The following is a 27988-nucleotide window of genomic DNA, read 5'->3' as shown; positions in this document are numbered from 1 at the left end:
CTATATCAACCTATAGCTAGTGCCTGAACTTGTATGGCAGATTTCACAATGGTGCTGGAATTTGGAAACGGGTGTTCGTTGCCAAAGAAAAGAGCACCTGCTAGCTATAGGTTTATGGCGTGGTAAGTACATGTACTGTAAATACATTCCTGTAAATCAAACGCTCTGTTGTGTCAAGGACATGGTTGTATGCTGTAAATGGATATAATTTCACGGTGGTTTTATTTTGCAGTAGACTTTTGCAGTTGAAACCATTCTATAGTACTGTAGAATTACAAAACATATTCGTGGGGTCATGATTTAGCTGTAATAGTTCACCACAAAAGCAAAACCACCGAGAACATTTCAACATCAACAGTACATGGTCGGTGTAATAACGTTTCACTCAAGTCCTTGATGACTTAGTTTATTGGGTTTTCGTGTGTAGAATTTGTGCCAATGAATATACCAGTACACGTCAAGACTGCTAAAATTTTCAAACACGCTTCAATAATAAGAATATTTCACATCAAATATTCCAGTAATGAAGACAATCAAGGCCACCGTTTCCATTCACAGGTTGTTATTGGATATTGACATCAGTTGTAAGTTTCACTCAATTATCATACAAACATCCCAGTACACTACTGAGAAGAAACTGTGGACACTTCATAAAATAAATTTCTTACAATTTGTTCATGATCGGCATGCTGAAGGCTCTGCAAGCATACTGTACAATCGTATAGGAAGAATTAAGTACAGATTCTGTTTCAAAAATACATAGAATGTCACGTTTTTAGATATCATGAGGGGGAATCGAACTTGTTGGACGATATGTCAATGTGCTTGTACAAATACCAATAGCGATGTACTGTTACAGTAGCATTAATAGTTAATACCCATTTCTATTAGAGGCTTTGACTGCAACCAAAGATTTGAAAGATTGCTAAATCTTATCAAACAAATTTCGTAGACAAAGAACAACGTTTTTTTAACGTTTTCACGGTTTTGTGTGTTTTCCTGACTTTATCGTGAATCACATTTCAATTATGAAATCAAGGGTCAAGCAAATCCAATTCTGGTCCCTGCAGGGTCGCTCAGCAATCTCCGTCTATTGGAAAGGGGGCCATACAGACAAAATCCACTGGCACTTGTTAAATAGATCCCGCTTCAAATGTGTAGGTTTGTTGTTTTTTTGGACATTTTCCCATGCCTTCTGATCCTAATTTTCCACCCCAAAATGACGAGAAAAGACGGATTTCTAATGTATTACGTTACTGCAAGGCCTACACAGACGCAACCTTGGGATGCTTACAGAAAAAAACTGTTACAAGGTATCCCCATCTGTACATAAAATGTAGCAATTTGGGGGTGTTTAACTTTAAAACCACCATACCAATCAAAACTGGCATGTAGGGGAATCAGGTACATTGTGTGCACATTCAAGTATTTTCTTCTATCTATTAAATTAAGTTTCATCGACTTGACGGCTTGAGTTTCATACTAGTATGTTAACAACAAAGCTCATGTTGCCATACAGATAAAAGGCAAGACTTCTGCAAATCTACCCTATGACCATACAATCTCAACAAGTTGTTCAAAAGAAGAAAGTTGTTTAACAGACTTGCTCACTTGAGCTCTTTACCAAATCACATACATGTACATGTACAAACTAGTCTTAGCTGAAATTCAAGAATGCATGGATGAAAAAAGAAAAAAAATGGCTACCTGACTAAAAGGTACTTTTCAATTAAAGGTAAGTCAACCAAAATTTTCTAGAGATGAACATCTGAAAGTTTTCTGTGTAGTTGTACAATCGTGTAGATCACTTCATTGTGATATCTTTTTCATTAAAACCATGCGTGTCATTGGGTATTGAGTCTAAAGCTAGCCTTGGGTTTTCTTGTTCATTGTCCTAATATACCCTCTTCGTTGGATGGTGTAACACTAGAAAAGGGAATGTTAATCTACTATTCCAGTGAATAGACAAGTTCACACTTCCACAGATTACAAAACTGCTGGAGTGATTACTAGTACATCATTTCCGCCGACATTTGAACACATTTTGTGCATTCGATTGTGTACACATAAATGCAAAGTCTGTTCTGCTCTGTGTTTGAATAGTTTTTGTTTTAATCTATTTATTAGCCATATTCTTTTGTATCCGTTAACTGTACTTGTTATTTTGCTTTGTTGCGACCTGTACTTAGCCAAGTGTGGCAGAAATGTGCAATAAAGGTCTTCATTCATCAATGAATCTTGGATACAGATGGTAGCCTAAATGAGCTGATTTCTAAGGAAGTGTGTCATCATTTTGTAGTATACAAAGGGCTGTCTCCAAGTCCTTCTGTCCTGGGATGGAAATTTGCTTGTTGGGACGGCCAGAAATGTCACCCAGTCCATCCCAAAGGTCTGAACTTTCTGACATGAAATGGATGAAAATGTAGTTTCGTAGGCTTAAAATGACAGATTTGACAATGAAAATGAACAACATGGGCTCCCAAACAATATGTGGACGGAAAAAGAATTCAAAGCTGGAGACAGCCCTGAGTCTGCAGAATTATGAACTCATTTACTTCTGATACTCTCTCTAAATGCAAAGTCTGTTCTTAGAGAGTGCTTGAACACAGTGTTTTTGTTTTAATCTATTCATCTGTTTATATATCAATCTTGGATATAGATGGCAGCCAAAAAGGGCTGATGTCCAAGGAAGTGTATCATTATTTTGTAGTCTGTCAGAGGAATTGTGAACTCATCTACTCATTGAACTCTCTCTACACCTCAGTCCTCAGCAGCAGGACGACTGTTTCGCCTGTGCGTTCAGGTCGACGGTGTTGCTGTACCCTGCCTCCACTCTCTCCTCAAGCCTCACGAGCCGCCGCACAGCCGCCGTGAACGCCGTGTCCACGTTTATAGCGTCCTTCGCACTCGTCTCATACAGCGGCAAGTCCCCGTTCTCCCGGCACCAGGCCTCCACCTGTTCCGTGGCGACCTCGCGGTCTGTCATGTCGCACTTGTTCCCGAGCACGACAAACGGGAAGTTGTCGGGATCACGCACGTCCGCGTAGTACAGGAATTCCTTCTTCCACATGCCCAGGTTCTTGAAGCTCTGCACGTCGTTGAGGGCGAAGGTAAGTAAGCAGCAGTCCGCCCCACGGTAGAACGGCGTTCTCAGGCTCTTGAACCTCTCCTGGCCAGCCGTGTCCCAGATTTGAAGGGTGAAACCTTCGCCGTCCACCGCGATGTCCTTATTTAGGAATTCTACGCCAATCGTGTGGAAGGACTGACTGTCGAATTTGTCCGTGACGAACCGGTTCATAAGCGAGCTTTTCCCGACCCCGCCATCCCCGAGAAGAACAACCTTTAGTAGAGTAGACTTGGACATCTTTGAAGCTTCTAGCTGTGTTCACCTACAGAGGTGAAGACAATGACATCATTTCCTGAAAACTAGCACTAGCCAAGGACATTTCTATATGGACTGGGCTAAGGATGTGACTAGTTCCATCCTATTGTAGCTCATCCTATGATCCACAGAATAGTCTGGCTCCCATCCCCAAACGTTAACGTTTTTACAGAATGATTCAGTGGAGCCAGCTTTTAATTTCATGCTTATCCTCACAAGACACCCGTCCACAACGCTTAATACCGATAAGTTGTTTTATTAACTACTAGTAACGTTACATCGCCCGTTATCACTGATCGAACCAGATTGAATTTCAGCTACACCGCCCCCCTCCCACCGGTCTCCTAAATCTGTTATCCCGGACAGCAAAGAATGGGTTGTGTCAGACATTAAATAACAGACACAATGAACGAGGGTTTTCAGACGGTTCCCAAGCTCGATCCTTGTCAAAACCTGCACAGTCTGATATGAAACTTGGCGGCGTAAGACGAAGACGTAAGCCCTGCCCTCCCACTATATACACCTGTTATGTTTACGCTTCAAAGCGGCCTTCTCACGGCCTCTTCAGTCGTCTCATCGCCACCTACACAAACACATAGCTCTTCATACTTACGTTAACTTGACGTTTTCTTCATTACGACAGCTTTTGTCCCTACAATTCTGCAGGGCAGCGGACCGAGCACTTTTCCCCTCCAACACGTAGCTGGTACCTTGGTATGTCACATGACTTCCGTCACCCAAAAGCATGACGGGGTGCGCCGGTGGTCACACTCTCCTCACGCACTTATGACCTCATCTTTGTCAGAAGATTTAAAAGGGCATATAGCTACATAACATTACTGTCTACGAGACTGATCTGTTCCGAGACAGAATCTGTGCAATTTCTGTGATTTACGACGAATGGTAGCATTGACCTCTGCACCGTTATCACCAACAGCATCCTGCACTTTAGGTATATTCCGCCAGATGTCGTTAGTGAACGGGACTTAGTGTTCACTGCCAAAATATGGCTACAGACAGATGGATCTGTCATTTTGTCAGAAATACTGTATGATACGCATGATGCATAGTATCTAAGAAAAAGAAACTACCAATGTTTCATTGCTTAACAAGAATTACAACTACAAGTCAAGTCAAACGTTGCTTATTCAGCTATGATAATCTATTCATCCGAAGTACAGCCAGTAGGTACCCATCTGAGTTAGGAGACTGCTGTAATGCCTTTTTAACGTGCTAGAGACACCTCCACGATTACGGATTTTACGTCCCTTCCGAAACACAAATGCAGCTCCAGCCAGGATGCGTATGTCTTCCTTATCAGCGATTCCTTGGCAAACGTTGGGCAAGTACCTCTCGTGTGAGCGAGTTGTTTCTGCTTGTGTGGTTGGATTAATTAAACTTTTCACCACATCTAGCAACGAGGAAATACAGTCAACACCGTCCAAAATGACAACTCTATTTCCTAATGAGATCAACAACGGGCGTCCGCTGGAAAACATAACCCTCTTGGCAAAGTTAATGAACCCATGAAGAAATTATACTAATCACGGGAAAAGGACTAATTTGAGGTTGGTAATTGGGGACTAATTAGAAGTAACATACTTTGAGGTTGGTAATTGCGGACTGATTAGAAGTAACATACTTTGAGGTTGGCAATGGGGGACTAATTAGAAGTACCATATGTTCAAAATCGGTCAACAACTGTTACAGTTCTTTGATGTCCCTACATCTGTATTTCCTAATGAGATCTGACAACGGAGACAAACTCTCCAAGTTCTCCAAGGGGTGGATCGGAAAGAAAGGTAGACGGGAGGGTTGAGGAACTTGACATTGTAATAAACACACCACTTACTTGCTTAAACAGACGTATCTAAATATCATAACGGATAATTTGCACAAGGAAACTGGAAGATACAAAACTATAAGTGCAGAGAAAAAACCCAGTTTCATCTACATTTTCCCCCGAGCTTCCGCCTTAACACACCATACTACTATCTCTTGGCCCACCCCCGACGAACTGTTTTTTGCCCATCGTCGGGACTGCGCATACGGTCGGCGGCTTCAGTTTTCTCATTTCTTCAAGACGTAAACACGCTGCCTTAACAACCCAAGATTTTCACTCCTGCACACCACTTCATCACATCAGCCGTCTCTAACTCAAGATGAAGATCGCTGTGCTGGTTTTTCTTCTCGTCCTGCGCGCCTTTGCGGCACTGCAGACGGGTAAGGACGACGTCTGCGCTCCGCAGCTAAACTGTGGGAACATCACCGTGGTGGCGGCACCGGGCGCTAAAGGCGAGTCGGGGACTGATGGGCCGCGGGGTGAGTACAGTACATATAGAAAACAATAAGGTGTATTCCGTACCACCCGTGTGGATCCTCTTTCCGTCTGCGCTGCGCATCAGTCTAGCTTCTAATTTTACCTGCAGTGTGAATCTCCATTTGGAACGGTTTGGATGTAACATTACAATAAAGTAATCAGCACTTTATATCTCGTACGACAGTCTGTAACTCTTACAGACATTGGTACGAAACGTGAATTGCTTAAACGTGCTAATTGCTTTAACGTTTCATATATTTCCATTCATCATGTGTTTTCCCAAAGGGCCGAAAGGTGAGCCTGGTGAGAGAGCTCCTCCCAGAGGTGCGCCGGGTAAGCTGGGCCCGGTCGGACCGAGAGGCGAGAGAGGAGACAAAGGTGAACAGGGACCGGCAGGTGAGAAGGGCGCACCTGGAACCAGCCCACCTGCTCCACCTGTCGTGGCGTTTTCTGTGGCGAGAACGACCAGTCTTGATAAACCTTCGTCCGACACGGTGGTGAAGTATGACGACGTCCTTAGCAACGTGGGCGGGGCCTATAACAGGGAGACGGGGAAGTTTGTGACTGCAGTCGGAGGCGTCTACTTCTTCACGTTTACCGGTAAGATAGATACAAGTGACGAAAGCTACTTCCTGTGGTTAGTGAAGAACGGCCAAGCAATGGTGGCTTTGCATGAGTACGACGCTAGTGAGACCCTTTCCCTGTCCAGCAGTCACAGTGCCATCCTACATCTGCAGCCTGGGGACGAGGTTTGCGTGATGTTGCAAGCGGGGCGCGATCTGTTCAGCAGCATCAACAGATACGTCACGTTCTCAGGATTCCTCATCCATGCAGACTGAGCGGCCGTCGGACAGCAAGACTACATCAAACACTTCAAGAATGAATGAAAGACCTTTATTATACACTTATGCTCTTACAAGCGGCTTATAGGTAGTTTGCAAACTACGTATTTATATTCTTTCTTTCAAATTTGCAAGTATCCGTTACGTTTTGATTATTTACAAGAAAAGTATCTTGATACGTCAGATTTTATTGATACCTCAGAACAGTGTGTGCAGAGAAACGTTGAAGCAGGTGTTCGAAAAAGTCTTACTGAGCTAAGTACAGGCAAGGAGGTTTAAAATCAGGCCATGGTGATAAAGCAGAAGTATAATTACGGTGATATTCGAATGTGGTATCTGACTATGACTAATAAATGCTGGTATGTACATGTTCAACGTCTTCTCGCTTCTTAAGACAGCTGCAAAGGTACTGACAAATAGAGCTTGAAATGCATGGTTTATCTAATTAAGAAACTTTACACCAGAAAGTAGACAGTTGGAACAATTACAGTTCTGCGGTGTAGACATTGAGAAAAAGTCGGCACCCAACCAACACAAAGACGCTCGCCCGTCGTCGACAAATTGCGTAACCTCGATCCATGCCAACTGCAGGGGCCAGAACGGAAACAACTCGTGGATGAGTCAGTCAAATGAAGTGCCAACATCAGCAGCTCACTTGTCATCAGCACGTGTGAAAACATTCTCCGGACTCCTGCATGCTAGTCTGTTTACATTGACATATCTGCTAACCCGCTTCATAAAATAAAAGTAATACTGTGCTGTACATGCAGAAATGTTCGCGGTGGTTTTATGTTCGCAGTTTTCGCGGTGAACCTTCAGCGTGAACTTAAAACCACCGCGAAACTTTTTGTCCACCTTTGACTGTAGCGATACTATTGTTTTAAACGCGAAATTGCATATTAGTCCGTCTACATTGAATGCCAGTAAGGCCACATTGATCATGACTTGATTACATGGATTTCATCCGCGCACGCACGCATGCACTCATTTTTTTGTATGCCATGCTTTGTGCCATCAGTCATTTGTAAAACCCTTATGACCACTTACATTTTCGAACGAACTTTTTTGGCATGCTCTCATTAATTTTTGGGCGGCGAGTGGATATCATCCATATCCAGGTAATCAAATAAGTATGGCCAAATGATAGTGCAAGACGGCCTTGTGCTGGCCAGGTCGAAAGTGTATGCGTTTTGTAACACTCTGGATCGTGAGTGTCGTGAATTCTGTGCTCGCCGGATGTTATACATAGTAATCGTTGCAACAAGAGAGAGAGACTCTTAGAGAAGTAGAGTAGAATTAGCCCTGACAAACCCACGAAGTTATTTCAATTCAAATCTTTGTGTATAGATTACGTTGCGGGTGAGTGTGCCTGTGATGTTTCGTTTCTCATAACCGACCTAACAGAGAGAACGCTGAATTCCTTACTCAACTAGACTGTCTCTTTACTTTGGGAAATTTAAGTCAACCTTGTGGCACGTTGCCCTGTGATTAGGGTTGCTGATTCGGAAACTGAAGTTCGAATCCCTGAGGTGCCGATGTTGTGTCCTTGGGAAAGACACTTGATACCTTGATGTCCTCACTTGACTCATGACTCAGGTGTGAAGAAGTACCTGGCTTCGGCCTGCAGGGATGTCCAACACCACAAACAGTCGAACAGACAAACAACAATCACAAAAACATAACCTTTTTGACGAATGAAAGAAGACTCGTACAACGTTATTATGTGAAAAATAACGTTGAAAAGAGGTTCGACATCCACGCACCTAAGGCCTAGCATAACTAATGTTGTGTTTCCGATTACGACCCTTAAAAAATAGGGTCGGTAAGTAGGGATTGTGTTTTGTAAAGATTTCCAAACAAATACAATTTAGCAATGTGACACTGAAATGCATGAGGAAACTGGGATTTTCAACATCATATTTTCGTTGTACAGATATACTCTGAGGCAGGGGACTTAGATCTGAACGTCTGTTTGTATGTCTTTTCTATTGCAAGAGTGATGAGGAGAACATGTGGGAAACTATTGTACAATGTTTTCATCACTCAGATGTCAGATCGGAAATTTAATGTCCCTTGCCAGTGGTCGACTCCCAAATGAAAACAGGTAGGGTCGGCAGGTTTTTGCCAGGGTCGGTCGGGTAAACGGAAACACATCTGTATTTCCTCATGAGATCAGCAACGTCGAGAAGCTTTCATGCTCCAAGGGGTGGATCAGAAAGAAAGGTAGACGGGAGGGTTGAGGAACTTGACATTGCACTAAACACATCATTTTAACAGATATTTTGCACAAGATAAACAACCATTAGAACAGCTCAGAGACAAAATCTTCTCGTGAATCGATGACCCGAAAGAAAAATCCACATGTTCATCTAAATTTTTCCACAATCTTCAACCCAAACGCACCATATATCTCCTGGTCCACCCCTGACGAACTTTTCTGTCCATCTTCGGGACTGCGCATACGACGGCTTCAGTTTCCTCCTTTCTTCAAGGCGACCGCACGCTGCCTTAAAAAGCCAAGAATTTCACTCCTGCACACCACTTCATATCAGCTGCCTCTGAGTCAAGATGAAGATCGCTGTGCTGGGTTCCCTTCTTCTCGTCCTGGGCGCTTTTGCAGGCCAGGACGACGTGTGCGCCCCGAAGCTAAGCTGTGGGAACATCACCATTGTGGCGGAACCGGGCCCTAAAGGCGAACCGGGCCCTAAAGGCGATCCTGGGCCCGCGGGCAAGCCTGGCGCTGACGGGCCACAGGGTGAGTACGGTCCCATTTCCAAAGCGGAGCCCGGCCGCTTGTGGAAACGAGAAATATAATAGAAAAGACAACAAAAGACACAAAACGTTAAAAAAAACTCCTAACCATATATCGTGTAGTTTCTTGAAATGCATGTTTCTTTTTTTCGTTTTCACAAACAGTCCGGCCGGGCCCCGGATTGGAAATGGGACCGTAGCATTACAATGTACATGTATATCACACCTATCCTACAGGAGATATGAATAATTCAGCTATGACACTCAAATGTGAATAGCTGCAATGTAGAAATAGGCAAACAATGTAATCAACACCGGAAAATTGAATTCAGTCGATCATATCTCCGTTGATATGTTATCAATTTCATCGTGTCATTTATCATTTGAAAGAGTATTCATTTCACTTTGCCAACGACATTCCGTCTTTACGATCGCAGGGCTGTTTAGGTGAGTAAGTCGCGAAAAAGGTGTCCAAATTGCCCTCGACTTTATATTCTAATATCACTGTAAAGGGCATCTCATTTGCTGTACAACGAGCAGCATGACTAATTTTGTGGGTGGGTCACCCCAAAAAGTCCCGAAATCTCCCTGCCAATGTGTAGGTGTGTGAATGTGAGCATATTTGTTTTGCAACCCACTCAATTAAGATAAATGGGCCTGGAGATCTACCCATGCATGTAAAATCATAGCAAATGTGGTATCCAAAAAAAGCAGTTGCTCAAGCAACTGAATATAAGTTTGGAAACGGTCAGACAATGCAGACCAGGCAAACAATGTAGCGCTAAAGGCTACCCCTCAGCCATTTCCACCACCTAAAACACAACCATTCTATTTCGAATCCCCTGATATCCTTGCAAATGGCCGCGAACCCCGCTGGTTCGAACGTGGAGTGAGGGAGGCAATATATGAGAGGATGTACAATCCAACCTCAACAGGAAAGGAGGGCTAAGGGTCGAACTGTCTGGCACTGGGACCCAGCCTAGGCCGCAAAAACAACTTAAGCTCCTACATTAAAACAATACGAGCTATTGTCCCTTTTACTTCAACCTTGTCTTGACTTTGTCTAATTTGTTTTCTCATTGGACTATCTAAATTTGCCTTCTCTTTATTTGCATATCAATTCATAGTTAGTTAGTGGTTGAGGGGCCTGTCACACTTGTGCGTACATTCAAGTGCGCGTGAGTTACGCATTAACATTTTTTGGGGTTAAGTAAGCTTTGCGGGAAAAAAACGTTGTTTTCTACTATGATCCACCGTTGTGGAGCCTAGTGACCGAACCTAAGAAATCACTTCTTCGGCTGCACACTTAATCTAAACCAAAAACATGTTAATACGCAACTCATGCGGACTTGTATATACGCACAAGTTTGACAGGGGCTTAAAAACCTGCTGTTCGACAATCTTGTTCAAAGTAAAGGCCCTGTCACACTTGTGCGTATAACATGAGCGTGTGAGTTGCGTGTTAACATTTTTGTCATACGCCGGCGTGCGCCCAACACGCACCTAATGCGTTTCTCAATCGTTTTGTGATAGTTTTAGGCACGCAGGCACACGCAAGGCACGGCCCAGCACGCCTGATAGTTTTGAAACTACCGAAAACTTTCGTGCGAACGCTGGGACGCAGCTCAGACGTTGTAAGAACGCAGTTCACACGTCCGACATCGGTCGAGTAAGGTACAGGCGCGCTTTGTGTTTGCGTTCCAATCGCCGTAATACGCTTCTCTTGCGGCACGATCTCTGCGCAGCGACCACATCGCGCACTTGCAGCGCAGATACAACGCATGATGATCGACCGTATAGCGAATAAGAATATACGTCACGAATTAGTGTCGTTCGTCCTGCGATCGGGCAGCGCATTGCACGTACCAGTAGCGTCTGACAAACGCACAGATAGCTAACGGATATCGTTCACATAGCGTGCTCGACGAACATCCGGGGCATATTCCAGATTTGGTATAGATACGAGGGCACCTATGACTCCAGGGTGGATAGACCTTCCGAACATGGCAGATCCAGGCCATAACCGGCGACACCCCATGCTTGCTGTCATCCAACAACTCCATCTCCTTCGTCAAAGAAAGAGAAGAAGGAGAATAGCACACCAAAGGACCGTCTGGGTCCGACCGTGAATAGAGAGAAGACAACAGTTGTGGAGCTACGAAACGAAGACACAAGGGCCTTCCATTCTTACACTTCTCATTGGTTGCGAGAACTTGCGACACATGCCGGACTAGTGGCTGCAAGAAAGTACAAGTGGCAAAAATCCATTCTTCCCTCTCAGTGAGGTCCTTGGGCCCATCTCCGCTCTTCCTCTTGTGTAGCCTTGTGAATATGTCCTTAGTGGACCTCCACCAGCCTTTCAAGTAGGTGGCTGTCTTTTCTAGGTCTTTCGCCTTTTCGTTCCATAGAGCTTCTTTTAAATCTGTACGTTTGTAGCGGATCAGCTTACTGTTCCAGAGGATATCGTTCTTGATCCATTCCACCAAAGCCTTTTCTACCTCAGCATCTAGGGAGTAGCTGCAGCTGGTTTTCTTTGCTCGTGGCTTTTGGGGGGTAGCAGACGAGGCCTGAGGTGATGGTGACCCTGAGGTCTGCTCCTTCTCACCACCCGCGTTTGCAGGTTCGTGACCAGGGGAGTGAGACTGGACAGCTTCGCCTGATGGGGCCGGGGGACTGTCTTCAGTACCATGGCCAACACAACCATCACGGTCACCTACAGCATCAGGGGTGTTAGACGCCTCAACGGGTGGTCCAGAATTAGACGAGCCACGGCCACGGCCATGGCTAGCGTGGGTGGAAGAGCCACGTTTCGGCCGGCGCCCCATGTTGTTGTAGTCGAGTCTGAACTTGTAATAAAAGGAAAAGCAGGCAGCAGTTGCCGTTTCAACACATCTCAAACCTGGGGTACGCTCGTAATTCGATTAGCAGTCGTCGGAAGTTCGCCAGGCATGCGGCCGGCAGTCGTTGTGGGCATTCGGAATGCGCTCAGCACACGCACCTGATGCGCAGCTATTCGCTGCAAAGATAAGAATATTGCGCACTTCATATGCAACTTACACGTGTCTCAAACGCATTGGATGCGCTGAAGTCGTTATTCACACGCTATATGTGCGCCGCGCATAACTGGAAAAAAATTGATATTTTGAGCGTACAACTGCGTGTTGTCAAAATTCAACACGGAACTCACACGGAATGGCTTATACGCACAAGTGTGACAGGGCCTTAACTGACGAAAAGTATCGGATGCTACTTGAAACGTCTGACCGTTTCCAAAATCATATCCAGTTGCTTGAGTAACTGCTTTTTTAGATACCAAATTTGCTGTGATTGTACATGCATGGGTATCTTATTACCTGGATGTCTAACCTTCATCGACAAATGTGGTATCATTGTAACGAAAAGAAAACAACCTTTCATGGATGTGATTGCTCGAAAACAAGTTTCCGATTTGTGTCGAGTTTAGACAAGATACGAAGTTACGACTAGACCTACCCGATTGTCCCCATGAAAAATGGAGATATTGTTTTGAGTGTGTTTGCGTGTGTGTGCGTGCGTGTTTGTGTGTGCGCCCTGATGCTTGTAGTCAGCATAACTAAAGAACGTCTGGGTGGATTGTCATGATATTTGGTACGTGGGTAAGTGTCGGGAAGACAAAGGTCAAGGTCGATTTTGGGCCCTCTGGTATATGACCTTGATACTGCAGAAGAACTTCCATTTTTTGCACCTTTTGACATTAACATTCTATGGTCTTTATTTTTGGATGGCAAATAGCTTGTGATGTTAGGAAGAAGTGCTGTAGGTTTGGGCCCCCGAGCAGCATGCTCTTGAACTGCATTGGCTTTTTTGTCAAAATCTTCCAAGGAGAATAACTGAACAAAGGGGCGACCGATTTCCATGATATGTGATATGCAGGTAGCTTAGACAGAGATGTACATAATGAAGTACAGATTATGTAAGTTGGGACTTAATTTGCATAAATGATAAGAAAAATCTATATTTCCATTCTAGGCAAGTTGTGACAGCTGGCACCTGTTAGTTTCGAAACTGGGGTAAGTATTCCCCAGGGGCCCGGCAGCTAGTGGTCAAACCACAAAGGGATATACAACCAAACCTGTATACTTGTTTTTATTTTGTGGATAGCTTAAGTATTACTTGATATAATGAAATGGTAATCATCTGTAATCTAATTTGTATTATCAATGGTGAAATCTTATAAACCCACTCCATTCAATGGTAAAACAGTTAAAATGCAACATATGTAACTGAGAAATAAATGGACATTGGTAGATAAAAGTTATGCAAATTAAGACCTGATTTGCCTAATTAATGAGAAAATACTGTCTGGGTTTCTACTTGTAACACATGGGCTTCCATAAGATGATTAGAATGCATTGCTGCAGTCGGACTGGTACCTCAAGTAATGCGGAATACACCGTGTTGTATTCTATACATACACCTAGCATATGATTTTGGCTGCAAGTACATTAAAGTAATTACCACTGTGTATAAATGTGTTTCCATTTATTTTGTATTTCCCAAAGGGCCGAAAGGCGAGGCAGGTGAAACAGCTCGAAGTGGTTTCCCAGGTTTTCGTGGACCGAAAGGCTCGCCGGGATCTGATGGTTTTCCTGGAAGGAAAGGCGAAAAGGGAGACACCGGTGAACACGGACCGACAGGTGAGAATGGAGCACCCGGCATCATCCTTGTAACAAATATCCAGAAATACATAGCAAAAATTAAAGGTACTTTTTAAGCTCAACCCAAGTTTCTTAAGAGCACCTAAGTTGAAATTTATCCAGTGTTTATTCGCGATATAACGTGTTAATCCTGCCTGTACTTAATTTGAAGGGTACTCGTGGGGTTATCAGGATATTGATGCTGTATGATGCAAACTGCTGCCTAGTCCAGTTTCAATGTCAAGTTCCCAATACAATTACGTTCTTGGATTCAGAAAAATATTATTAGCAGAACCATAACACTCTCCTCTGGAGTTGACTACGCCCTTAAAGCAGGCGGCTGCTTGACACCGGGCCAAAATAACGTTCGATGCGGGTGTTCCGGACCGGGTGACAACAAGGGTTATCACACGGGCTTCTGTTTTTATCACATAGGCTTCCATAGAATATTTAGAATGCATTGTTGCGGTCGGGCTGGTACCTCAGGTAATACGGAATGCATCGTGTTGTATCCTACACATACACCTATCATGTGATTTTGGCTGCATGTACATTAAAGTTATTACTAGTGTGCATAAATATGTTTCCCTTTATTCTATGTTTTTCCAAAGGGCCGAAAGGTGAGACAGGTGATACAGCTCGAAGTGGTGCGCCAGGAAGGCCAGGTGCGACAGGTCCTCCTGGTCCTCCTGGTTTAAATGGACCGAAAGGCGACCCGGGATTTCCTGGACCGCATGGTGAGAACGAAGCACTTGGCATCAGCCGTGTTTAAGTTGACAAACAAGTATCCAGAAACACATTGCAAAACTTAATTAATTTCTAAGCTCAACCCAAGATTTCTTATAAGAGCGCTCCATTTGAAGTTTATTGAGTGGTTGCTCGCGATATAACGTGTTACACCTGGCTGTACTTAATCTGAAGGGTACTCAGGGGTTATCAGAATATTGATGCTGTAGAATGCAACTGCTGCGTAGTCCAGGTGCAATGTCAAGTTACCAATACAGTCACGATCTTGGACTTCCATAGACTATTTAGAATGCATTGCTGCCGTCGGGCTGGTACCTCAGGTAATACGGAATACACCGTGTTGTATTCTATACATACACCTATCATGTGATTTTGGCTGTATGTACATTAAAGTTATTACCACTGTGTATAACTATGTTTTCATCTATTTTGTCTTTTCCCATAGGGCCCAGAGGTGATCGTGGTTTTCCAGGTGGGCCAGGTACTCCTGGTTTTCGTGGACAGAAAGGTGAGCAAGGTCTACATGGTCCACCAGGTGCACCAGGTCTACCTGGAGCACCTGGTCGACCTGGAGGACCTGGTCCACCTGGTAGATCAGGTTTTTCTGGTCAGAGGAGAAAACGTGGTACCAGCCCACCTGTCGTGGCGTTTTCTGCGGCGAGAACGACCAGCCTTGACGACGTTTCGTCCGACACGGTTGTGACGTATGACGTCGTTCTGAGCAACGTGGGCGGGGCCTACAACCAGGGAACGGGGATGGTTGTGGTCACAGTCGGAGGCGTCTATTTCTTCACGATTACCGGTATGATAAGTCGAAATGACAACGAATACTGGCTGAAGTTAATGAAGAACGGAAACCAAATGGTGAGTTTGTATGAGTACAGCGGTGGGGAGTCCCTTAACCTGTCCAGCTGTAACAGTGCCATCCTACACCTGCAGCCTGGGGACGAGGTTTGGGTGGTGTTGGGAAAGGGGAAAGATCTGCACAGCAGCAGCGACAGAGAAGTCACGTTCTCAGGATTCCTCATCCATGCTGACTGAGCGACCGTCGGACAGCAACACTACATCAAACACGTTCGAAAAGCATGAATGAAAGACCTTTATTGTGCACTTATATGCTCTTGCAAGCAAAGTACAGGTCATGGTGATACAGCAGGAGCACAATTCAGTGATGTAAGAATGTGGTATCTTACTACTGTATATCTACAATCGTTATGACTAATGGATAATAGTATGTAGATGTTCAACTTCTTCTAGCTTCTTAAAACAGCTGCAAATGTACGGACAGATGGAGCTTGTAATACAGGGTTCATCTAATTAAGAAATTTTACACCAGAATTTCAACAACGGGAACAATTGCAATTCCGCGGTGTAGGCATTGAGAAAAAGTTGGCACCCAACCAACACAAAGACGCTCGTCCGTCGTCGACAAATTGTGTAACCTCGATCCATGCCAACTGCAGGGGCCAGAACGGAAACAACTCGTGGATGAGTCAGTCAAACTGAATTGCCAATCAGCAGCTCTCTTGTCAACAGCACGTGAGACAAAAAATCCCCAAACTCATGCATGCTAGCCTTTTTACTCGTCATACCAGCCCACCCGCTTAATTAAGATCAAGTAATGGTGTCAGGCGGCCCTGTACTGGCTACTCGCCAAGTAGAGGTTGGGCTTCGGTTTGTTTTTGACGTCCTTTTAGGCATTTTTATCGGGTTTATGTCTTGTAATGTTTTCTTATTGTCCGCCAGCCAAACTCTGTTCATCTGACAGACAAAGGGGAAACCTGACAGTAGAAGTAGACAGCCCGATAAGCCTACCCTCCGCCAACCCCACAACACGAAGATCAGTCAGTCAAACTGTAGTGCCAACATCAGCAGCTCACTTGTCATCACATCAGCACATTCACAAGACTCATGCATGCTAGTCTGTGCACATTGATGTACCAGCCCACCCGCTTAATTAAGATCAATCAATAGCGTCAGGGGTCTTCTACTGGCTACTCGCCAAGCAGAGGTTAGGCTCCGGTATCCGCCTTGCTTTTGACGTCCCGTTAGGCGTTTTTATCGGGTTTCTATTTTGTCAGTTCATTTTGCCAGCCAGCCTCTGTTTATCTGGCGGACTAAAAGGAAACCTGACAAAATAGAAAGCCCCACAGAAATGCATAAAAAGACGTCAAAAGAAGCCGGAGACTAAACTCTGCTTGCATAGTAATACTGGCCAGGTTTCTGTGTGCGTTCTGCAGAACTCTGGATCTATAGGAATTATCGTGTCGTGAAATCTATACTCTTCGTATTTCATACGTAGTAAACATTCCAATACGAGTATAGCAGAATTAGTCCGGGTAAACAAACCAATGATGATGAAAACATTGCAAATCTTACGCGATCCTTAAGTGAAGTTTATCATTCTGTGAAGAAAAATGTACAATAAAGGTTGTATTTACTAAAATCAGCCCGTCCGTGTCACAGAACGTTATTCAAAACATAAAAATCCCCACTATATTTTCCATTTATTTTGTAAGATAGACGCATAATCTTCTTGTAAATCATAGAAATCATTTTTAATGTCAGTGATCCATTCATTGCCCTAACGTTGATCGGTTGGCATGTCTTCAGATTCTATACGTACAATTCTTTGATGCAGTAGAGTATTCAAAGATGCCTGTGTAGGCTACGACGAATCGACGACTTAGTAAAACATTTCTCTGCGTTATGTAGTTAAACTATGTGGGTAAATACTGGCTGTGCCATCTATGTCAAATACTTAGCTTATAGGGCAATTACAAGGTATCTCTGTGCGGCAATTCTGTTAGAATGTCGTCCCCTAATCTAAACAGCTAGTTAAATGCGGACTAATAAGATGCTGAGTGTGTCGTGTTGAGCAGTCACTCGTCCGGGCTGAGGCCGCATTTTCTCCGGAACTCATTCCCGCCCTCGTGTATCCATTTGTTGGCAACTGAAATAGAAAGAAATGGCGACAATTAAGAGTGAACTTGTCGGAAAGCGACAGATTCTATGTTACAAAAAGTCTTAAAAATCAAATAGCGTCATGAATCTTTGTAATTTGTTAAAAAAGAACGTAGATTAGTTACGAAAGAAAATATTACATCAATCTAAATATACAGCAATCAATCTGTTGCCGGGTCCCGGGTTGCTTTTAACTCCGAGTTTTAAACATCGCTGGGCCAGGCCGTGCCTATAAGTAGCCCGGTAGCCACATGCTGTCCAACAGGGCGACGCAGGAGTCACGCCCGAAAGTGCAAAAAATCCCAGCCCGTTAACTATTCGGCGGGGCCCCTTTTTCCTATTTGTGACTTAAGCATGACAAAGTACACGCATAACTTACTCCACTTGGATCCGATGACGACAGGACACCCGGCATGCAGGCTGTTCTCGTCGCCCCGCCCCGACCGAAGCAGATCCATGAACAACAAACCGGCGTTCTGAAAAAGCACACAGAAATCAGACAACCTTTTGTTGCTTATTTCATATCTATATTCTCAAGACATCAAATTCATGCCTTGCTCACTATCTAATCTTTCTCACTATTTTGATATGTACCACTAATATGTGTAGGAATGCAATAAGATAACACCGTCTCCCAATAATGCCCATGCGGGTTTCTCGTCTAGAATTGTACTCTACCAATATATATCGAGTATGTAGCAAAATAGACGAAAAATGATGTCAGTTGATGTGATTTCTGGTCCATGAACAACTAGGGGGCGACACCTAAACTTCTTCCCAACGTCTAAAGCTATCTGCCACCTAACAGTCAAGACCACAGCATAATCAGCATAGAAGGCATAAAAAAAGAAAAGAAAGATATAAAAGCAGTACCAAGGAAAGCTGCCAGAGGGCCCAAAACAAACCTTGACCTTTGTCTTCCCAAAACCTACGTAAGTACATCACAATCATCCATAGCTTCTTAAGTTATGCTAGCCAAAGTATGTGGAAATACAAACAAACAAACAAAAAAACAAGCAGACAGACAGACAAACGAACAGACGGACAGAACAGACAGACAGACAGACAGGACTCACCTTCATGACTGGAACTGTAACGTTTGCAACCGGGAAAACTGTGGCTCCTCCAGCCGTGACGTCACTCAGCTTGTCACCGAAAAAAAAAAAAACCAAAGTGGTTGCAATATCGTATAGTTTTCTTTTGTTTGTGGGTGAAGGGCACGTTATGTTAATCTCCAAGTATATGTAGCACTCGGGCTTGTATTGAGCGGTGCTCTGTACGTTTTTCTTGAGGTGCGCGCTTTTACGGCTAGTCGGTTATCTGTAAAAACTGCGCACCCCCAGAAAAGTACAAAACACCGCTCAAGATAAGCCCGACTGCTACATCTACTTGGAGATTAAAGTTATTTGGATAATGAGTTTGCCGCCCACAGAGACTTCAAATCAAACGGAGTAAGTATTTACTGGTATTCCTCTCTCTGATGTCTTGTTTCATTCCTTCCTTAACAATATGCACATACATTTCCAGTGTAAAGTCTATTTCTAATACAGTGCATTGTTATACTTACATACAACAGGAATGTTGCCATTCTGTTGCCCAGTATCGTCCCCCACATTTTCTCTTCAGCCTGAAAAATGATTAGGTATAGAACGTCATGTATCAATGGAAATACAAGACCAAATAGCCTACAAATGAGAATACTTTCAGTATGTGATGACGTTGAACCTCATTACAGCATTTTTAAAACTGACCTACCTCTGCGTACGTACGCATCTACTTCAGTACATTTTCCTCACTAGGTTTCCGTTTCTTTGTTTAATACTTCTCGTTAACTCCACATTCAACGCATATCCATGTATGATTATCTTCGCCGAGTACTTGTACTCGGCGAAGATTATGTTTTCGGTTGAAAAATCTGTTGGGTGGGTCTGTATGTATGTCAGGAGCATAACTCAAGAAAGCTTCAATGAATCTTTATGATTTTTGGTAGGTGTGTAGTGGTTGTGCAAAGGAAGGTCAAGTTCGAAAATGGTTTACCTTGCGTTATTTAACAGTACTGCAGCGGACTTTTAACTTTTTTGTGTTTGTATGTAGGCCAAAAAAGTGACGGAAACGTTGATGGATCTTCATGATTTTTTGTAGGTGTGTAGATGTAGTGGAAACGGAGGTCAAGTTCAAAAATGGTTCCCCTGGCATTTTCCGTCGGTACTGCAGCAGGCTTTGTGTGGATGTGTATTTGTATGTCGCCAGCATAACTCGAGAAGCTGTTGATGGATCCGTATGATATTTAGTAGATGGGTAGGGTTTACAGAAAGGAAGGTCAAGTTCGATAATGGGCCTTCTAGCGGGTACCTAAGGTACTGCAGCGAAGCTTCAAAATCTAGGGGCATATTTTCTGAAAGTGCTATGGTCATGATTTTTTTGTGGTAGATAGTTCATGCCACAGGAAGTAAGTTCCGTAAATTTTGGCCCCCTAGCGACTTGTTAAGAACTGCAGTTGGTGTTTTTGTTTTGACATTCGGACATGAATAACTTGAGGAGGGGTCGACAGATCGTCGTGATGTTTGGTATGTATAGAGCTGAGATGGTACTTTACATAATCAATGACTAATTATGCAAATCAGTAGCTAATTTGCATAATCAGTAAGGAAAGTTTGTTAACCCGCTGCATTTCATAATGGGACATGGGACAGTGTCAGGTCATGTAAACAGATGGCCTTGCATAAACGTACATGTAGGTCAGATAAATAAACAAATGGCACACCCGCTATTCTCCAAGCAGAGGTGTGGGTCCAGCTGGTTTTTAACGTGTTTACCAAAAAACACGTCAAAAAACAACCAAACCCACTCCTCTGCTTGGAGAGTACACTGCACCAAAACTGCACCACTGCTAGCTAGAAAAGTCACATGTACTATGCCTTTCAAAATGCGTATGATATGGAATAAAGATTAATTGTATTCATATATACTGACTTAACCATTTCATCATCACTTTCAACTTACAACACTGTAATATCGAACCTTTGTGGCCCATATAATATCAACCTACTCATATTTTTTCATGACCAGTTATAACATATATCAGCACACTAGACACATACACTAGTCCTGTACCATCAAATGATTTTAACCCTATCTAGACTGGACTCATTCGCCCCATCATAACTTCCAAATGGTATGGTGCATGATCAAATTTGCAGGGGGTGATAAGCATGTAAATACTAATCACTATCCATAATAAGCCTTGATTATTTGGCGAAGATAATGTGTTCGTGGAACTCTAGTTAATCAAGTTATGGTAAATTCTTTATCATATTGATGTTGTCACTTTCATTTATTTATCATCCAACTTATTTCTTTTGTGTAACTGTTCAATTTAAATTGTTATAATTTGATAAAGGGAGGCCTTTTCATAAGCATAAGCTTTTGACCTTCCTTGCACTGTTTTATTCTCATTGTATTTCATTGTTATGTATGTATTTTTTTAAAGTGCGAATAAAATAGAATGAAAAAAAAGTACTGAGCAATGATCAGCTGAGGAACAATTACTTGCTGTGGTCTAAGTAAGTAAGTAAGTAAGTAAGTTAGTAATTATAAGTACTCACGTCCATGAAGTCATGATGGGGCTCGTACTGCCCTCCTAGTCCATAATTCAGCACCTGTAGAAAGGACAGTTAAATCTGCTTTTAGAACGAGATGTCCCTCATATTCCAAATAATGATTGATATTGATTTCAAAGCAGTTGGTGTAGGATGAGTTGTTTTTTCTTTAAAGCTATCATATTCATAAGATATATATATATATATATATATATATATATATATATATATATATATATATATATATATATATATATATATATATATATATTGCAAAAGCATGTATCACCAGAGAATTTCTACACAAAGTATTATTAAACAAGCTATCTGCCACCCAAAAATCAAGACCACAGCACGTCCAGGTCAAAAGATACAAAAATTGAAGTTCCGCTGCAGTACCAAGGTCACATACCAGGGGGCCCAAAATCGACCTTGACCTTTGGCTTCACAACATCCACTCACGTACCAAATATCATCGTAATCCATCAAGAGGCTCTTGAGTTATGCTGACTGGAGTGGTGCGGAAACACAAACAGACAAACAAACAAACACACAAACAGACAAACAGACACACCCAAAACAATATCTCCATTTTTCATGGAGATAATAAGAAAGAACCTGGAGTAGTTCTGTGAATATTTTCACCGGGTTGTTAAACCACTGGTTAACAAATACTGTAGTAGTTATTCACGCCCTCGCTGGATTGAAGAGGCTGTATGGATCAGAAAATCGACTCAGGGCATGAACCATGGGGACTCAAACTCAGTGTCATGTTTGGGACCGCATTCTCAGACAGAAATGTCGACAGGAAAAAAAAACTATCACGTTAGGTTGGCATAGTGGTTAGGGTCGTTGACTTAGAATCTGAAGGTTCAAGTTTCGAATTCTTGGCAGGCCCAAATGTTGTGTCCTTGCCATGGGAAAGACACTTTACACCTATTTCTTCACTCCAGACCCAGGTGAAAACGAGTACCTAGCTTCAGTTATGAACGTCCTCTCGGTCCCGTGTTTGAGGAGAGCCACACCTCGAGCACGTTAAAGAACCCACAACACTTATCAAAATGAGTAAGGGTCCTTCCCAATGTGAGTTGATGAACCTTTATCGTCTGGTCTTCGAGTTGACATCTTAAAAAGGATATTCCTGTTATGTCAATCATTTCAAAAATGTGGTACTGGTAAATCTCAGTCTGGTCTGGGTCTGGGTAATCTCAGTAAGTTGTGCGTAAAAGGTTTGTTAACCTGGAGCAGTTCTGTCGATGTTGGACTGGCGTTGAGACCGGTGAGGAGGCCGATCCGTCTGCTCACGCGCGCCACGACCTCGTCATCCTTGTCGTGAAGCCACGCCCTGGAGGAACCACAAGACAAAGTTACTCTTTAGTCCCAAGGGGCAAACTAAGAGTAATACACATATATAAGATACGAGAACATGCGTGTGAACTTTTAGAATGATCTGATTTTCTTTTTATCTTTCAATCATTAAACATACTGAGCATGAATGTGCCAAAAAGACCAAGAGTAGGTGTTTATTCCGATGATAATGCTGTATGTAGTTTGCACTAAGTGTACAAAACTGGTGTGTTACGCATTGAGGTGGTTCACCGGTAATACAAACGAACCTGATTCTCATCAGTTCTAAGGGGTAGAAAAAAAGTAATATTTTTCCACAACGGTCATAGGTTTTGCTCGCTATCACGAACCAACATTTGAAAAGCAGTTGTTTGAAGTATTTCACTTCCACTGTGTACAAATGTTTAACCCACAGAAAGGTACAAAACTACGTACTGTTGGCTGATTCGAATGTGGCTCTCCACTTCACTTACGGAGTTTCCAATCCTGGAGCGAAACATCTGCAAGAGGACGGGACTTATGAGGTACATGTCAAAACAAGAAATCAAGCATGACTATGCGTCTACACCGGAAAAGTCTACGTGAATTATAGATGCACTTAAATCTTCGACTGCAGTACTATAGATAGCCGCCATGAGGTTCATATTCAAAATTTCCTGGCGGAGACAATAATTAGCGACTTGCTGGTCCTGTAACTTTTCCCCATACCTTCGGGATTGAACGGTTCTTAATCGTCTGTGCCTCTTCATCTGTGATGACGTCGTAGAACAAGGTTATTTCCGGCTTCTTTCTGCTGAGCACCTCCGTCTTCACGGGACCCAGCAGGAGATAGGGGTTCCCGTTACTTTGGTACCGGCATTTCAGTCTGGCCTGGACGTCTGGGCGCTGGGAACAAGCGTTTGGCATATACATGTATCAACAAATGAATAATCTTTTGAAAAATGCATGCCATCCATTGAAAAATAGCACAAGAGGCAGGCTGTTAAGCCCCTGTTAAACATAGCTGACCTTCTCCGGACCTGGCAGCTAGCCTTGAGCAAGGTCAACTGTGGTTGGGAGTTCGTTGGCGAGGTTGCCTACTAGTCTTTAAACGTCATCCGACTACGAATTTTTAAAAATCATCTTCTGCTTAGATCTGATCAGAGGAGCGAACTGTACCTAGAATAAGATGGATTGCAGGCTACTCCCAACCAAGAGCCCACATTGGTTGTGCAGTGGTCGGGAGCAAAGTCGTGGGTAGGTCCTGAATGTGTGACAGGGGCTTAAAATCAGAGGTATATCAACTCTACACCGTATAAAGATCACGCCAGACCCACCGGCTTTAGTTCATGCCGACAGAGCGCCATGTACTTGTTCATCTTCGCGTTGGACGCGGAGGCCCACGGGCGAGGGTGCTCGTCGTTGTTGACGTTTCCGAACATGTTCGCCGAGCGAATCTTCCGCTGCAACAGCTTGATGCTGTCCCGAACTTCGTCATGTTTTGGATCTTGGAAAAGGGCAGAGGTCAAAGAAAAAAGTGATCATGGAGATGAAGCAGGGTACAATAACGGTCAAACATGCTCAAGAAGACCACCAAGAAGAGAAAGAAAACCTAGTCTATGCGTACGGGTGCTCACTATAGACATGATTCTTAATTCTTGCGCCAATGGAACCACCAAAATAGATGTGGTCACAGGTGGTTCTAATGTAAAGGCGGACACTTGTACAGGTTTGACTATATAGACCGTTTACGGAACATGGTTTATCGTCTTATTAGACGTTGGAAACCCAAGCTCCAAACTCTTCCTAAGGTTATAATGTCAAAATGTGATATTTTTTTCCGATAATGCAAATGTTGGAGGAAATCGGAAAATTCCGTTTGGAACTGTTACCTCTATCTCAACAAACCTATAGTTGAAGGAAGGAAGATGGATGCATCGGAATAGCTTAGTACTCACCAAGAGCCGAGGCTTTCTTGTAGATTGTAAGCGCATTTTCGAGGTCACCTTGCTGCAAAAATAAGTAGATAAAAATTGCAAGTTAACTTTATTTTGGAACGCACTGATCTTAAAGTTCTCCAATGATATATTCTGAGGTAAAATTCTATCTATAATTACAAAGTCAGTACATCATATAAAACCTAATGCAATGTTGTATAAACCTATATAATACCCGCGACATATACAGGAGATAAGATGACATAACATTACCTTGTATAGCGAGTATCCAAGGTACTGCAGGGCACTGAATTTGAGCTTCGCTTTCTTGTCGTTTCCACTATACGTTAACGCGCCACTTCCATCGGCAGTGTCTTCACCCTCTGCAGCCGGAAAGACAAGGAGAGACAAGGCCAAGGACTAAGTCGTTAGACATATGGTCGGAAACTAGCCGTGGCGACTACGGAAGGGTGTTTTTGCTTGCATATTATATAGAGTAGCCCTTCGGATGATATGCAAGCAAAACGCCCCTCTTGAGTCACCACTGCTAGACGGAAACAAAATCTGCTCTACACTATCCTAACCCTATTCCACAGCCGAGCAAAGGAAACAGTGGTTCGGTCATTTGGCCTGCATGCCAACCACCCAGCTATCACTGACATCTGAGTACCTGACAGTGTAGAATCATAACGGGCAGTCTATTAACGGGCCGTTAGTTTATTATTCTACACTGTCAGGTACTCAGATGTCAGGGATATAGGGAGACTCCGCCGTCCCTGGATTGACAGTGTAGCAGAGTACTCCGTGCACATAGTATGCCGACTATGTGAACGTCAAGTACATCTCTCCGCGACGCCCCCTTCCCCTCCTCCCCCTATAAGCAACAGAATAAAGTAAAGTAAAACAAAAGTCTTCACCCTCTTTGTTCTCAACTGTCTCCTCGTCCTCCGCCATCATCTGCAGGGACTCGTTCAGCCACTTGACTGCGTTTCGGTAGTCGTTGTTTCTGTACGCAACCCTGGCAAGTTCGAAGATGTCCTCTTTCTTCAGCTGCAGCGCGTTTTCCTCCACGGAGGCAGACACTGTGGCAGGAGCTGGTCCTGTGGATAAAGTTGTTGAATTAGAATTAGCAGCGAAACAATGTTGTTTCCCTTGAGAAAGTCACTTAACACTAGTTTCCTTACTCGACTCATTTTAGAATGAGTACCTAACTTCGGCTATGGACATGCTTTCGGTTGGTTGGAAGAGAGCCACAATACGAGCACGTTAAAGACCCCATCACACTTATCGAAAAGAGTAGGGGTTTCTGTATCTATATAGCTAGCCGGCATAACCGCCCTTCGGCGCAACACATGTACACCAGCTTCACAGGCACGCGGCGTTGCATCTGCTTGTTTTGTTATGTGAAAACAAAACAAACCAATACAACAACAACAAAGCTGTCCCACCGTCGTTCATTTTCAGCCCGAGCTCCATCTGTCCGCTGATGATGTTGCGGATGTCCAGCTGGTAGACCTCCTGCAGCCTCAGAATGGCGTGTGCCGACCACTCGGAGTCCTCCGCGGTCGGGAGCTGCCCGTGGTACTCACTGTTGTACCTGTTCACGTAATCTCGGAGAGTAACCAAAGATACATTTTAGATTATGAGAGGAACTTCATCAGCACAGCAGTTTGCACAGTCTATAACTATCAGTATGATCACTATTAATTCTTGTCGGTAGGTCCTCTGTTGATGTAGATTTAATGCTACGGTCACATTTCCAAACCGGGGCCCAGCCGGGCTGTTTGTGGGAAAAAAAATAACAGTGTATATCAAGAAATATACACAAACGTATGCTCACGACTTAAGTTTTTTTTTTACGCTTTGTCTATTTGTTGTCATTCAATACCCAACTTCTCGTATCCGCAAACTGCCCGGCCGGGCCCCGGTTTGGAAACGTGGACCTAGTACAAAGCCATTGACTAAGGCTTCCTTTCCACTAGACGACGATCGCTGAGCGCCTGTTGAGCGGCCAAAATTGCTGATCCTTGATTTGTTAATTGGAATATGATGTAAGATGAAAAGTATGATTTAAAAAGACAACAAAACACACAAAACGTATACTAGATTCGTTATCAATGAAATTTGTTGATTGAGCTATCAAGTTTCAATCGCTCAGTGGTAGTAGGCTCAACTGAATAGGAGATGTAAGCAACTGCCATGTACTCACATGTTCGCAAACACAGGGTTTGCCCTTAGAAATAACCTCCCGCAACACTGATATGTAAAAGCTACGTGCTGAACCAATGAATAAATAGATGAATAAATAAAACTTACCTGTGAGAGGCTGGTACACACTCTTGACTTGTTGTAGCCAGTCTGAACTCAGTCTCTTCACCATCAGGTACGCTCCGACGGGATGGTGGACCAGAGACATGGATTTGTTCGCGCTCAGTTGTAGCTGCCGATCTGCTGTCTCCACAAAACTGCAATGGATGGACGGTAAAGCTTAGGTAACATAGTAGTGTCCCTGTAGCTCAACTGGTAGCAGCCTCACATGCACAGTTGAGCTCCTGGTTTCAATTAGTTGGTCACTGGGAGACCCCGATTCAATCCTGGGAAGGGCATCTCGGTTGGGACTACATCCATATTTCGGAAGGGACATAAAATGCATATCACATATCGGAGGAGGTGCCATGAGTACGTTACAGAAAGCAACCCCTCCTTGTAAAAATACCCTAGTACTGAAACAGCAAAGAAACTTGCTTTGCGCTGAATGCTGCATTTCCTACCTTTCTAAAGACTGCAGGCGACTTTTCTCTTCTTTCAGGAATTCTTTCGACAGCTCGACCAGTTTCTCCTCGACTGCCACCAACTTCTCAAGACGGGACATAGAAGAGTACATCTCTGAGGAGACCTCTGACGGATGCAGCCCGATTAAGAGCCAGGAAAGGCCAACAAAAACTGTGACTACGTCCATTTTTTCTGTGCGCCCGCTGAGTGTAGCCTCCACCAGACCTTCCTACGGTGGTACGGATCGCAGAATTCGACCAAAAAAGGAATGATTGGCCAGTAGAGTCAGTCCACGGTAAGGTTAATATCTCCCCCTAACTGCGCCTGCAAATGAAACCCTCTGGTGGCCAAACCCTCGTAGCAAATAATCTCCCTGTAGCCGGCGTAGTTAGTCTGGTAGAGACTAGCTGAGTGCGTCTACGTGGCTCTTGTTGTACGTGGATATCTCTAATGTAGAAAAACCGTTAGGTAGAGAACAGCTGTCGCACAACCTTTGGTGACGTGGTGTCATACGGTAGGAACATCACGTTATTTTGATGCACCGAAGAGACATTTATTGATCTTAGTTGAAGCGAAGGCCCTAAGGCGAATAGGTCTGGTGAACTGAATGGGGGACACGTGCTACCGAAGGTAATTACGGTGACAGCTTTCTCACTGGTGTGACTGAGGGTT

At 43.6% G+C, this 27988-nt stretch overlaps 4 protein-coding genes across 4 annotated transcripts; 2 read left to right on the top strand and 2 right to left on the bottom strand.

Annotated features, from left to right (window-relative positions):
- Nucleotides 1-374: 374 nt before the first annotated feature.
- On the bottom strand, nt 375-4198 carry LOC136436294 (ras-related protein Rab-9B-like). Its single transcript, XM_066430143.1, has 2 exons — nt 3996-4198; nt 375-3389 (listed from the first exon to the last, which is right to left on the bottom strand). The coding sequence occupies exon 2, from the start codon at nt 3362-3364 to the stop codon at nt 2768-2770; it is 597 nt and encodes a 198-aa protein (XP_066286240.1). The 5' UTR covers nt 3365-3389; nt 3996-4198; the 3' UTR covers nt 375-2767.
- A 937-nt stretch (nt 4199-5135) lies between these two features.
- On the top strand, nt 5136-6919 carry LOC136437480 (complement C1q-like protein 3). The gene is made up of 2 exons (XM_066432098.1): nt 5136-5704; nt 5988-6919. The coding sequence occupies exons 1-2, from the start codon at nt 5545-5547 to the stop codon at nt 6539-6541; spliced, it is 714 nt and encodes a 237-aa protein (XP_066288195.1). The 5' UTR covers nt 5136-5544; the 3' UTR covers nt 6542-6919.
- A 1708-nt stretch (nt 6920-8627) lies between these two features.
- On the top strand, nt 8628-15759 carry LOC136437216 (collagen alpha-2(VIII) chain-like). The gene is made up of 4 exons (XM_066431697.1): nt 8628-9299; nt 13837-13971; nt 14583-14708; nt 15164-15759. The coding sequence occupies exons 1-4, from the start codon at nt 9113-9115 to the stop codon at nt 15757-15759; spliced, it is 1044 nt and encodes a 347-aa protein (XP_066287794.1). The 5' UTR covers nt 8628-9112.
- Nucleotides 15760-17251: 1492 nt separating this feature from the next.
- LOC136437215 (prolyl 4-hydroxylase subunit alpha-1-like) lies at nt 17252-27428 on the bottom strand. The gene is made up of 15 exons (XM_066431696.1): nt 27316-27428; nt 26861-27009; nt 25993-26154; nt 25462-25644; nt 24818-24927; nt 24566-24617; nt 23945-24114; nt 23337-23513; nt 23064-23128; nt 22521-22626; nt 21288-21341; nt 19250-19309; nt 18759-18827; nt 18062-18158; nt 17252-17671 (listed from the first exon to the last, which is right to left on the bottom strand). Exons 1-15 carry the CDS (start codon nt 27426-27428, stop codon nt 17601-17603), a joined length of 1638 nt encoding a protein of 545 aa, XP_066287793.1. The 3' UTR covers nt 17252-17600.
- Between the last annotated feature and the right edge of the window lie 560 nt (nt 27429-27988).

This window comes from Branchiostoma lanceolatum, chromosome 6 (assembly GCF_035083965.1).
Source record: "Branchiostoma lanceolatum isolate klBraLanc5 chromosome 6, klBraLanc5.hap2, whole genome shotgun sequence".
NCBI classification, from domain to species: Eukaryota; Metazoa; Chordata; class Leptocardii; order Amphioxiformes; family Branchiostomatidae; genus Branchiostoma; species Branchiostoma lanceolatum.
The sequence above is the reverse complement of the archived record's forward strand: the minus strand, read 5'-3'. Positions and strand labels throughout refer to the sequence as shown.

Coding starts and splice junctions, on each gene's coding strand:
- LOC136437480 (XM_066432098.1), top strand. CDS start 5,545: ATGAAGATCGCTGTGCTGGTTTTTCTTCTCGTCCTGCGCGCCTTTGCG. Junction 5,705..5,987: donor GGGGACTGATGGGCCGCGGG/GTGAGTACAGTA, acceptor GTTTTCCCAAAG/GGCCGAAAGGTGAGCCTGGT.
- LOC136437215 (XM_066431696.1), bottom strand. CDS start 27,428: ATGTACTCTTCTATGTCCCGTCTTGAGAAGTTGGTGGCAGTCGAGGAG. Junction 24,618..24,817: donor TTGGATACTCGCTATACAAG/GTAATGTTATGT, acceptor TTATTTTTGCAG/CAAGGTGACCTCGAAAATGC. Junction 23,129..23,336: donor AGAACCGTTCAATCCCGAAG/GTATGGGGAAAA, acceptor GTCCTCTTGCAG/ATGTTTCGCTCCAGGATTGG.
- LOC136436294 (XM_066430143.1), bottom strand. CDS start 3,364: ATGTCCAAGTCTACTCTACTAAAGGTTGTTCTTCTCGGGGATGGCGGG.
- LOC136437216 (XM_066431697.1), top strand. CDS start 9,113: ATGAAGATCGCTGTGCTGGGTTCCCTTCTTCTCGTCCTGGGCGCTTTT. Junction 9,300..13,836: donor TGGCGCTGACGGGCCACAGG/GTGAGTACGGTC, acceptor TATTTCCCAAAG/GGCCGAAAGGCGAGGCAGGT. Junction 14,709..15,163: donor GGGATTTCCTGGACCGCATG/GTGAGAACGAAG, acceptor CTTTTCCCATAG/GGCCCAGAGGTGATCGTGGT.